This window comes from Sinocyclocheilus grahami, unplaced genomic scaffold, assembly GCF_001515645.1.
Source record: "Sinocyclocheilus grahami isolate Dianchi unplaced genomic scaffold, SAMN03320097.WGS_v1.1 scaffold280.1, whole genome shotgun sequence".
Classification (NCBI taxonomy): domain Eukaryota; kingdom Metazoa; phylum Chordata; class Actinopteri; order Cypriniformes; family Cyprinidae; genus Sinocyclocheilus; species Sinocyclocheilus grahami.
In genome coordinates, this window is record NW_015505459.1 from 1,187,595 (window position 1) to 1,201,327 (window position 13,733).

General features: G+C 35.0%; 1 protein-coding gene across 1 annotated transcript in view; it reads right to left on the reverse strand.

Annotated features, from left to right (window-relative positions):
- Window positions 1-13,733, reverse strand: part of LOC107600252 (calcium/calmodulin-dependent 3',5'-cyclic nucleotide phosphodiesterase 1C-like) — an 88,379-nt gene that overhangs the window by 70,832 nt on the left and 3,814 nt on the right. Inside the window, exon 2 of the mRNA XM_016292096.1 lies at window positions 844-894. Within this exon, the coding sequence (XP_016147582.1) occupies window positions 844-894 (51 nt within the window). The remainder of the gene's footprint in view (window positions 1-843; window positions 895-13,733) is intronic.

A 13,733-nucleotide genomic window follows, 5' to 3' on the forward strand; every position in this document is an offset into this window, starting at 1 on the left:
GCGGGCTTGTGGCAACCACATGTGACGACCCCGGGCTGGACTCCGCTTCGTCCACGGTGAAAGCTGATCCGGCGATTGACAGCGCGAAGTTGATGTATTTCCTCAGCGACCAGCACGGATCAGCTTTAAGCATGACAAAGCGGATATTGTCCTCTTTTGGAAGACCAAACAAAGTAGTTTCGCTTTCACAACAAAACACACGGCAACAAAATACTACGGCGAGAATCAAAGTTACGCCTTCTTTCTTTGCATGAACATTTGGGCGGCGTTATGCAAATCTTCCCACATCGTGACGTAGATATGTGGGGGCGTGTTCGAACGAGCCGTTTTAGGTAGGCGTGGCTGACTCTTTACTTTTATAAAGAATATCTCTTTGGATTTGAGACTTTAGTCTTTGCAACTTTACAGATCTTCTTTATGCACCAAGAGCTTGTAACACTCCAAAGAGAAAGGAAAAATCGCATCATATGACCCCTTTAAAACCACAAGATGAAGACTCCAGCTCTGGTAACGTTTCCATGCTTTCTAAATAATGAATCTCCATGAGTTTACCATGACTTTTCAAGTCATAAATTGTGATTACTGGACAATGTTTTTTAGAAATGGAAGTTTCAGTTTTCCATGACCGTGCAAACCCTGTGGTAAAGACATGCTGTAAGTGTTTCTGCAGCACTTTGTAGAATAAAAGCATCTGTTATATGAATAAATGTAATTGTAAATGTGCTCTTTCTACTTCATTTCAGCCCTTCCCTTTTGAATATGAAACAATATGTAGATTTATACAAAAATGAAATGTAGGTAGAGCAGTGCGAATTTGTTGCTTTATAATAAACACATACTTACGTGCAAATCTCGCCAGCGGCCTGCTGTTGGTCTCCCCATCCTCATTAGCCACTACAGAGAACAACAGAGAGAGAATAAGTTATATGCTGGCATTTCTGTGTGTGTGTGTGTGTGTGTGTGTCACTAAAAAACATAAAATACCTTTTTTCGAAAGTTTTTTTTCAGAGGCTTAGTAAAATACATCATTAAAATCTTTTTTGGCTCCTTTCTTAATGCGTCTTTTTGCATAATGTGAATATAATGAAGCGAGCTGCTGGAAAAGCGTGGAAGCCTGCTTTTAAACGACTGTTATATGAGCCTTTCATTAGGATTTCAAATGGGTCTTGGTCAGTAGGGGACTGGAAGGGTGTTGTTAGTGTACTGTGAGTCACTTCTAGTAAAAAATAACACAAGAACAAGAACAAAAAAGGCAGAGAAAATCAGCATGATCCACAAGAAAGTCTTCGGAGATGCTATAATGAGAAGGGCAAACATTTCTATTTACTTATTTTTAATTTATAATAAACGGCTTTTCCAGATGAAGGTGTTTTTTGTATATTGCTATGCGAGTTGCTTTAGGGTGTCCTAGGAGGCTAGTTGGGGTTACTAGTCAAAAAAAAGCACACTGAACAATTGATTGCTGGGCTGCGTAACCATGACGACAGGCAGATGTTTGAAAAAACCATAAAGCATTATGATGTGAGATTCCCTGCTGTGATCTTGTATGATGGTTAACTAGTTTATCTACAGTATTAAAAGTGCATTAGTTAAATAAAGAGTTTTGCACGTAAGGAGCTTCCTTCTATAAAAGCATCGAGACAGACAGTAAAAAAAGCATCTAACACCTCTGATGTTTCCATCATAACACCTTTCCTGACCGCTGTCCTCCCACGTGGGTGGGTGTTTCTCAGAAAAAACGTCCGATCGACAGGATGGTGTGTATGGAAAAATCATGTACCTCATTAATGTGCTCATTATCTCAAAATAAACCCGACAAGGTGATCAGGATCCAGACACGATGCGTTTATTTTGAGATAATAAGATAATGAGCAGCTTATGGACATGAAATACTGATTTGAGATTAAATGATGTTATCATGTAAGAAGGAAGACATGAAACTAGTGCAAACTAGTTGCCTGGGTCAATGGCAATTGTAAAGTTTAGTGATTATTAGCTATACAACAATATATGACCACAAGTGGCCAATCAGAATTGAGTATTCTAATAATCTGTCAAATTTGATTTTTGACAGATTAATTTGAAATTTAGATTTTGAAAGGATGAGTTGAGAGGCAAAGTTAAATACTTGTGTTGTTATCAATAAATAGAAATCGTTTTCTGTAATTGAAATAAAGCTGAAATAAAACTAAATACAAATATTAGACTAATAATTTACAATAAAAAACTGGCAAAAAAAGTTGGCAACTAATGGAATTAAGTTTAAGTTAAAGCACTAAAATTACTAACAATAAAACTAAAATAAAACCAAATGAAAGCTAAACAGAAATATTTAAAATATATATTTTTTTTTTTAAAGTTATATGGTTTAGTGGTTATTACACAAAAATATCTGATCATGATCACCAATCAGAATCGAGTATTGTAATGAACTGTAAAAACATTAATTTATTTTATTATTACATTTTCTTTTATTGGTCAAACTGTGTAGTGAAGTTAAATACTTGTGTTGTTATCATTAAGTAAAACTATTACAAATCGTTTTCTGTGATTGAAATAAAGCTGAAATAAAATAAAACAAACATTAGACTAATAATTTAATTTTAAAATGGCAACAAAGTTGGCAATGAACAGAATTACATTTAAGTTAAAACTCTTAACATTTCTAAAAAAAAATAATAATAAAATTGAAATAAACACAAATTGAAGCTAAAAAGACATATTATATTAAACATACATATATTAATAAAAAATTTTTTAAATGATATGGTTTTGTAATTAGTATGAGTATTCTAATAAGCCGTATAATAGATGATGGATCCCTATATCCTTGCAATAATCCCTTTTAGATGGTTCTTTAATATCTCTAATATCTGTTTCTCCTAGACAGCAATGAAATTAAATGGAGAACAAACTGAGACTTCTGTTCAAGCTTCCTGCTTTTCTGTCTTTCACTGTTGAGAAAAACACTCACATCTCCTCTAAAGCCATCTCAGCGATGTCTCAAACTGTGCTCAGAATCTGACATGAAAAGTCAGTTATCATTAACTAAACGGTTAAAAACTTTTTTTTATTTAAGTGAACCTGACATTAAAGGAGACACATTATGCCCCTTTTTACAATATGTAATATAAGTCTCTGGTGTCCCCAGAATGTGTCTGTGAAGTTTCAGCTCAAAATACTCCACAGATCATTTATTATATCATTTTGAAAATGCCTATTTTGAGTGGAAGCAGAAACACGCTGTTTTTCGGGCCTGTCTCTTTAAATGCAAATGAGCTGCTGCTCCCCGCCCCCTTTTCCAGAATAGAGCTGCGCCATTACAGCTGGTACCTGCTAAAAACATCTGTTTTGGTTCTGATTAACATGTTTTAAATTATTACTTTAAATAAAATATAAATAATAAATGAATAACTTAAAAATTACAACAAAAACTTGCCTTGGCAACTAACTGAAGTAAGTCGAAGCACCACAATTACTGAAAAAAATGAAATAAACTACAACTAATAAAATACACTAATTGAAATAAAAATAAATGGAAACAAAAAGGTAATAAAAATGCATATAACACTGTAAAAATGTAAAAATAAAATGAATATTCAAAATATAAAAAGCTAATTTAAAATACAAATAAATACTATAATAATATATAAACGATGCCATAATAACACTGACTTGGTGTTAGAGATTTGAATAAAAGTCTAAGTGTAAGCAATAGTAACAAGTAATGCATGCATTTGCATCTTTTCTTTTTTTTTTTTACATTAACAAGATAATGCACATTTCAGCGTTTTCACAAACATTTCTCTTCAAATTATCCCCTATTCTAACCAGATTTCCAGGCTACAATTCATTTATTTTAGACTTCTGTATGTACTGTTGTCTTACTGTAAAAGAACCGTAACAGAAACATCAGAGATGAAGCTGATACTTAAATGAGAATTCATTCAATCTTATACGCCATGCAAAAACAATAGTTTGCTCTGAGTAGGTTTGTGTTTGATTGTGTGTGTGTGTGTGGTCAGGTGCATCTTACTCTGGTTGCTATGGCACCGTGGAGTTGTGCTCACCTGAAAGAGTCTTTTCAGAAATCAAACACTCACACATCACATCCTGAAATCAACACATCTGTTTGTATAAGCACTGATGCACAAAACAACTGACTCTACTGTACATCTGCTGTTTGTTTCTTACCAATGGTGAAGCTGAAGCCGTCGATGCTGAAAGTGGCACTTCTGCCTTTGGTGAAGCCCTTTTTTCTAGAGTCCGTTTCTGACATCTTTTCTTTCTCTCGTGTTGTATTTCGCGAGTAAATCCCAAAGTTGTGCGCGAATCTTTTGTCTCTGGTTCGTCAGATCTCTCTATCCTGACCTGCTCTCACGCTGTACTCTCAGAGGAGAGACACTATTTCTCTTTTTCTATCATTCTCGTCCTCTTTCGCTCTCACGGTCTCATTTTTTCCTCCCCGGCTGAATGGGAGTCCCCTCTCAACAGAGCACTTAGTGTAGCAATGCATAACATAACACACTCTGCCCCTCGCAAAGCACATTTGAAGAAAAAAAAAAAGCAGCTTTGTCCCCCCGCGTGTGAGGATGTGCGCGTGTGATTTTATCATCGAAATGCAATCAAACCAATTTCGAATCGCTGCGGACTTGTTGAACACATTCCCAGAAATGCGTCTAGCTGGGCCAAGGCTGTGAGGTTTATGTGTATTTTGGTAAAGCGTGAATCATTCATTTCTATTCAAAGACTGTTGTTTTTAAAAAAAGAGAGAAAACCATTGAGACGAATGGACAGGTGGAGGCCGAGATGTTATTCAGCTATTGTGCTGAAGTAATAGCTGAGGTTTTGGAGCTTTGATGTTTTTGTCTGTGTCTAAATACAGTGGGCTGGGCGACCTCAAACCCCTGAGGATTCAGTGGCGGTTTAATGCGTGACTGTCTCACGTCTGAGGGAATGATTAAAGAGAAGACAGCAGACAAACCCTTCAGCTCCAAAAAAAAATAAAAAATAATAATAATAACTAAACAATCATATAGTACAAAACTCTTAATTTTTCAACTGTATAAGCATATACGGTATAATTAAAATTATAAATAATAATTTAATTAAGTCAATTGTCTTTATTATATATTTAAATTCATTCATATATTTAAAGACAATTGCACATTGTCTTTAAATATGTAATAAAAAGCGACAAATTATATAAAATTGTATTATTTAAAACAATTCTTTGTTATAGAAGACAATATATCAGAATACATAAATACTGTGTTAAGTAGAAGATCATGTATGTCACTGTAAAATGTATATTTATGTATTCTAAAATGGTCTCTTTTAATTAATAATAATGTTTTTTAGAAGTAAAAAGTATTCATTTTCAACTAAAAAATTTGTTGACATCTTACTGTATTTTTTAGTATATTTATTATTATAATATTTATTCTGATTTATTCACTAGTTTCATAAAATACACTGCTCAAAAACTGGGCGACCTCAAACCCCTGAGGATTCAGTGGCGGTTTAATGCGTGACTGTCTCACGTCTGAGGGAATGATTAAAGAGAAGACAGCAGAAAAACCCTTCAGCTCCAAAAAAAAATTAAAAATAATAATAATAACTAAACAATCATATAGTACAAAACTCTTAATTTTTCAACTGTATAAGCATATACGGTATAATTAAAATTATAAATAATAATTTAATTAAGTCAATTGTCTTTATTATATATTTAAATTAATTCATATATTTAAAGACAATTGCACATTGTCTTTAAATATGTAATAAAAAGCGACAAATTATATAAAATTGTATTATTTAAAACAATTCTTTGTTATAGAAGACAATATATCAGAATACATAAATACTGTGTTAAGTAGAAGATCATGTATGTCACTGTAAAATGTATATTTATGTATTCTAAAATGGTCTCTTTTAATTAATAATAATGTTTTTTAGAAGTAAAAAGTATTCATTTTCAACTAAAAAATTTGTTGACATCTTACTGTATTTTTTAGTATATTTATTATTATAATATTTATTCTGATTTATTCACTAGTTTCATAAAATACACTGCTCAAAAAAATTAAAGGAACACTTTTTAATTGGAGTATTGTACTCCTGGAATATATTGATCAGGGCCTGTATTCACAAAACATCTTAAGGCTAAAAGTAGCTCATAACTCACCAATTTAGATGAAAATCTTAAATTCACGACTCCTACATTTTTGCTCTAAGAGTATTTCACAAAGCGTTTTAGCACTAAAACTAGCTCCTAAATCTGTGAAACGTTAGGAGTAGTGAAGAGGACGCCTAAGTCACTAAGACCAAACCACAAACTATTCCTAAAATGGCTGTTGCCGGAGTATATGCATACTCACTAATTTTTTACAAGAAGCATACAGGCTGACAATTAGCTGAACATATAACTGTACATATATTTCGCTTAATTAGTGACACTAAGCCTGCATTTTAAAACCTTTATTTGAATATGGCAACATAATATTGCGCTCTACAATATTTCTATGAATAAATCTCTGACAGAGACTATCAGCCAATCACTGTGTGCATAGTAAGCAAGCATGCTGACATCACCCATTGCAACAAGGTCAACCCCGCCCTTACTCTTAGCTTAAGACTTCTCTCTATTCCTTAGTAAAAGTTTGTCTCAGAAGCTTTGTGAATAGGTTTTAAAAGAAAACTCTTAGCTAAAAACTTTTACTGCTACTTAGGAGAACTCTTAGTGGTAAGATTCTGTATCAAAACCTCAAATGACTATGAATGATGTTGTTAAAGTTTTTAAAGTTTTTGACATTAAAAAGGCAAATTGGGCCGGATGGACTTTCTGTTTCTATTTTAAAAACTTTTGCAGAGGAACTAGTCCCAGCATGGGTGGATATTTTTCAGAGGTCTATTGATCTACATATTATACCAGCTATTTGGAAAAAATCAATTATAATACCAGTTCCAAAGAGACCTAGTCCTCAGGAGTACAACGATTATCGCCCAGTTGCCTTAACTTGTATTATGATGAAGTGTTTGGAGAGGATTATGGTGTGGAGGCTTAAGGAAGATCCTTGATCCTTATCAGTTCGCTTATCAAATCAACAGGGGCACTGATGATGCGATCCTTACTGTGGTGCATCATGTTTTAAAACATTTGGAGGATCCAAAGGCTTATGCCAGGTTGCTTTTTCTCGATCTGAGCTCTGCTTTATACCGTGAAGCCACACCTTATGCTCTCCAAACTAAATAGTATGGCTGTTAATCCATATAGCATTAAATGGTTTCATGCATTTCTTACGGATAAGACAAGTTCAATAAGACAAGAATCAAGCAGACTTTCTCAGAATGTCGGCCCATTAGTATTGGTATTCCCCAGGGGTGTGTTTGTTCACCACTCTTATTTACATTGTACACAATTGAATATAACAGTCATCCTCCGGGGAATATTGTCATTAAATTTTCAGATGATACTGCCATTCTTGGTCGTTTGTACAAGGATGAGGACCTTCAGTGTTACACTACAGAGATTGCTGACTTTGTGTTATGGAGTAAAGAACATAGTCTTGTAATTAATGTTAGTAAAACAGAGGAAATGATCTTTGATTATAAATCAGTAGGCAATCACTCACCTATCATGACTAACAACAAGCCTGTTAGACAGCTTGCTTCATACAAATATTTAGGTTTGTTTATGGATAATAAACTTTCAGTGAAAGTTTGATGAATTTTCAGTCTGTTTTTAATAAGGTTATTCTTAAACAGGCAATGAAAATGACTTGGGACCCTTCTCATGTGCTTCAGCAAGAATTTGAATAACTTCCATCTGGTCGAAGTTTTCGTACTCTGATGTCTAGATATAACCGCTATAAAAAATATTTTGTTGCTTTGGCTACAAGGCTGTTAAACTCTGATTCAGGGGACACAACTGTGTGATTGTTATTATTGATGTTGGTACTTTGTTGTGCAGTTTTACCTGTATTGCCCAAAACAAAATTCCCTCATGAGGGACAAATATTATTTTGTGAATACGGGCACTGGTCAGTTAAGTAGCAGTAGTAATCAGTTTCAGCTGCTTTTGGTGTTAATGAAATTAACAACAGGTGCACTAGATGGGCAACAATGAGACGACCCCCAAAACAGGAATGGATTTACAGGTGGAGGCCACTGACATTTTTTCCCTACTCATCTTTTCTGACTTTTTTTCAATAGTTTTGCATTTGGCTTGGGTCAGTGTCACTTACTGGTAGCATGAGGCGATACCTGGACCCTACAGAGGTTGCACAGGCAGTCCAACTGCTCCAGGATGGCACATCAATATAGTACCATTGCCAGAAGGTTTGCTGTGTCTCCCAGCACAGTCTCAAGAGCAAGGAGGAGATTCCAGGAGACAGGCAGTTACTCTAGGAGAGCTGGACAGGGCCGTAGAAGGTCCTTAACCCATCAGCAGGACCAGTATCTGCTCCTTTGTGCAAGGAGGAACAGGATGAGCTTACAAAATGACCTCCAGCAGGCCAGTGGTGTGAATGTGTCTGACCAAACAATCAGAAACAGACTTCATGAGGGTGGCCTGAGGCCCGACGTCCTCTAGTGGGCCCTGTGCTCACTGCCCGGCACCGTGGAGCTGGATTGGCATTCGCCATTGAACACCAGAATTGGTGGGTCCGCCACTGGAGCCCTGTGCTTTTCACAGATGAGAGCAGGTTCACCCTGAGCACATGTGACAGACGTGAAAGGGTCTGCAGAAGCCGTGGAGAACGTTTTGATGCCTGTAACATCGTTCAGCAGGACCGGTTTGGTGGTGGGTCAGTGATGGTCTGGGGAGGCATATCCATGGAGGGACGTACAGAACTTTACAGGCTAGACAATGGCACCCTGACTGCCATTAGGTATCTGGATGAAATCCTTGGACCCATTGTCAGACCCTACACCTGGGTCCTGGGTTCCTCCTGGTGCACGACAATCCCCGGCCTCATGTGGCGAGAGTATGCAGGATGAAGGAATTTATACCATTGAATGGCCCCCACGCTCGCCTGAAGAACACCTCTGGGACATTATGTTGCACCTCAAACTGTCCAGGAGCTCAGTGATGCCCTGGTCCAGTTTTGGGAGGAAATACCCCAGGACACAATCCGTCGTCTCATTAGGAGCATGCCCCGACGTTGTCAGGCACGTGGGGGCCATACAAACTACTGAGTACCATTTTGAGTTACTGCAATGAAATTTCAGCAAAATGGACTAGCTTCTAGCGGCATCATAATTTTTTCACTTTGCTTTTTGGAGTGTGTTTGAATTCAGCCCTCTGTAGGTTGATCATTTTAATTTCCATCAAATGATGTGGCATCCTTTCGTTCCTAACACATCACGCAGTCCATATCAGTATAGATATCCAGCATGATATTTTTCCCCAGATCTCCCCATTGAGATCTGATGCATTTTCAAAGTGTTCCTTTAATTTGTTTGAGCAGTGTATATTATTGTGTGTATCATAAAATACATATATTTAATATAATAAATTAACTTATTAATTAATTTAGGAATTTTTATTAAAATATTTATTAATATTTTTGGAATGTTATTAAATGTCTTTAAATCTTCAGGGCTATATTTATTTGATTAAGGAATACAGTAACAACTGTAATATTTTGAAATATTATTATTCTATTTTAATATATTTTAGCATTAACATTAATTCCTATTAAAAACAGAAGCCAAATCTGTAAGATTAATGTACAATTAATATGTTAACCATGAATAGAACAGAATAGAATAGAATAGAATTTGTGATTAGCATTAAACCCTATAAGCATTAACCACTATACCACCACCCACAAAAAACAGCGGAGAGTGAATTCAGGTCCCATTCTACCATTGCTTGCATCAGAGTCACATATCTGGGAAACGGTTCTTCTTCTCCAGATAAATTAAGATATTATTCATAGCTTTAATTAATGCATATGAAGATGTTAGTTGATTTGGTGTGCTGTTTAGTAGCTGAGATTCTTATAGTGGCAATCAAATCTTGTCTGGTCTTTCCTGAAAGAGCTTTAATGAGCTTCCAGTCATCGCTGAAGTTGTGAGCTTGTTTGTGTTTGTGCGTGAGGTCAGCTCATGATTATGATGTCTCTATTGTGAATGCTGGTCACTAGGCAACCAGCCAAGGCTTTTTCCCACAGCATTGAATAGATCCTGAGGTTAATGTAATGCAACGTGACAAAATCTGGAGCTCATGTTCACTGTGAACATATACAATCCACACTAACCGTTTATTTCTAGTGTTTATAGTATGTGTTGTGTGTGAATGTCTCAGACAGAGCGGAAATGCGCTGAAATTACATGAATGTTAATTAAAAAGATTAAATGATCTTTTACTGATGGATACTAACATAAAATCACTAATTGGATTCGGTTCAGATTCTGAAAAAAGAGAGAGCGAAAATGAGCCTATAGCAGCCTACTAAGACAAATAAGGGTTATTTGCTAATATTATTATTCGTATTATGACTAAACGGACTGTCAATAACACAAAATTACTGTCAAACCCATAGTTAACGTTTTTTTTTGTTTTGTCTCATTCTGCTTTTATCTTATTTTATTTGTATCATTTTTTTAAATGATACAAATTTTTGAAAATATAGTTATTAATTACATTTCAGTTTTCGTTATTTTTCTACATCAAGTTAAACTAAATTAAAAAGAGAAATGTTCCCTTAGCAACTACATTGTAAAATGTAGAATATGCCATAGTAACATGTTTTCCATTACTAAAAATAGTTTCAATCTTTCTGAAAATCCAGTGTCGAATTGCCATGCTTGTAAATGAATGCACAGTAAAATGAAGTGAACAAAGGACCAAGGACCTTACTGACTCGGTCTGGATCTTCATTAAAAATAAGGTTAATCTACTCTTTCCCAACATTGGGATCAAAAGGAAGGCAATGCAAAGAGTTTTTCCACAGCTTGGCACTGTATCATTTTGTTTCTGTGTAGATCTGCGCATTTGCCTCTCTCGTAAACACTACATGTGAGAATCGGTGGGCGGGTCTAAACAGGCTGTAATGTAGAATCGGTGGGCGGGTCTAAACAGGCAGTGATGTAGAATCGGTGGTTGGGGCTAAACAGGCAGTGATGTAGAATCGGTGGTTGGGGCTAAACAGGCAGTGATGTTGAAACGGTCGCTGGGTCGGGCGGGTCTAAACAGGCAGTGATGTAGAATCGGTGGGCGGGTCTAAACAGGCAGTGATGTAGAATCGGTGGTTGGGGCTAAACAGGCAGTGATGTAGAAGCAGGCGTTGATCATCTTCTGCGGAGGCAGTGTTTATTCACACTATTACATCATAGAGTAGAACATTCCAAAAGCTGTCGTTTTGGCAGACTGCCTTCAATATAAGCTATTTTTAGACTAACGAGAAAGTTTCGAGTTCTGAAACTTACAGGATGCTTTTATAGTACAATAACCTGTCAAAAGATCAAAAGAATGTAGATTTCTCAGTTCATGACCCCTTTAAACTTTCTCAGAATCATGAAATTAAGTTACTGTATTTATTGTTTTATATAATTATTGTATAATGCCACTGCCAGTTTTAGTAATTAAAAAAAGTTTGAAAATGCAAGTTACAATGTTCACACACATCACTCATTATTTAAATAACAAAGCCCTAATTATTCATAGCAGGTGTCTGTCTCATCCTCAGACATGCAGGAACGACACAGACTGCTTGAGTTGAAATGTGACAGGCCACATAACGCACTCCTAAAAATAAAGCTTTCAAAAGTTTTTTTTTTTTGCAGCAATGTCTTAGAAGAACCATTTTTGGTTTCCCAAAAAAAGTTCTTAAGAGAACCCCTTTTTCTTAGTGTAAAGTACATTTTTATAAACTAAAGTGGTAACACTTTACAATAAGGTTCATTAGCATAACGCACTCCTAAAAATAAAGCTTTCAAAAGTTTTTTTTTTTTTTTTTTTGCAGCAATGTCTTAGAAGAACCATTTTTGGTTTCCCAAAAAAAGTTCTTAAGAGAACCCCTTTTTCTTAGTGTAAAGAACATTTTTATAATCTAAAGAAGGTTTTTTTTTTTTTTGTACACACTATAAAGTGAAAAAATAAAGGAAAGTTTCCATGGATGTTAAAGGTTCATCATGGAACCAAAGTTGGCAATGAAGAACCTTTATGTTTATGGTAACACTTTACAATAAGGTTCATTAGTTAACTACATTAGTTAACATGAACTAATAATGAACTGCACTTATACAGCGTTTATTAATCTTTGTTAATGTTAATTTCAACATTTACTAATACATTATTAAAATCTTGTTAACATTAGTTAATGCACTGTGAACTAACATGAACATCTGTATTTTTATTAACTAACATTAGCGTAGATTAGTAAATACAGTAACAAATGTATTGCTCATGGTTAGTTCATGTTAGTTAATATATTAACTAATGAACCTTATTGTAGAGTGTTACCAAGGTTTTTTTTTTTGTACACACTATAACGTGAAAAAATAAAGGAAAGTTTCCATGGATGTTAAAGGTTCATCATGGAACCAAAGTTGGCAATGAAGAACCTTTATGTTTAAGGGTGTACTGTAAAATTTGGACTCGGGACACCTTACCACACCTCCAGCTCTTACAACATAGCACAGAGCTACAGGTGTTTTGTTTTGATCTAAACGTAACATTCGGTCACTGTGTTGGTTGGTGTCTCCCCACCTGTGACTCTCTAGAGATGCGACGCTGTAGAGGGAGAAAAACCTTCCTCTCAGGGACCTCAGCGGGAGACTTTACTGTCACTGCTTCATGGTAACCATGAAACACAGAGCTACAGGTGATATTTTAGTCACCCTCGAGGGTCACTTCTTCCTTTAGCGGTCAGGTGAAAAGGGGACAGAGAAGTGGGATATCAAAAAAGGACTTCTTAAAAACTTGGAACAGGCCGGAAAAGTCACTTAAAAGATATTATTTTCTTTAAGTATAATATCCATTTTCATATTTTGTTATGATGAGGTCTTCACCTTTGCAGATACACTACCATTCAAAAGTTTGGGGAAGAAAACTTTTTTTTTTTTTAAGAAATTGATTTAATTCAGCAGGACAGATTAAACGGATTAAAATGTCAGTAAAGACATTTATAAATGTTGCAAAAGATATCAAATAAATGTTGTTCTTTTGAACTTTCTATTAGCTGAAGATTCGCGAAATAAAATGCACAAAAATTTTAAGCAACACAACCAAATAATTGATCGTTATTATTGTTTATTATTAAACAAATATACTATTATTATAAACATTAATAATAATAATAATAATAAGTGTTTCTTGAGCAGCAAATCTGAATATTCGAATGATTTCTGAAGGATCCTGTGACACTGAAGACTGGAGTAATGATGCTGAAAATTCAGCTTTGATCACAGGAAAAAGTATATTTTAAAATGAAAACAGTTATTTTAAATTGTAATAATATTTCACAATATTACTGTAGTTACTGTATTTTTTTTAAATGACTGCAGCCTTTGTCAGTATAAGAGACTTAATTAAAAAACATTAAGAAATCTTACAGACTCCAAGTTTTTGAAAGGTAGTGTATCTTATAAATGTGCTAAATAAACCTTTATACATATATTTTCAACAGCAGACTGAAATCATAAAAATAAGCTTGCATGGTTATGTCCATTTTAGACTTGTGTAAAAATCCATCTCTGAAAAACACTTGTGCTATATAAAGCAT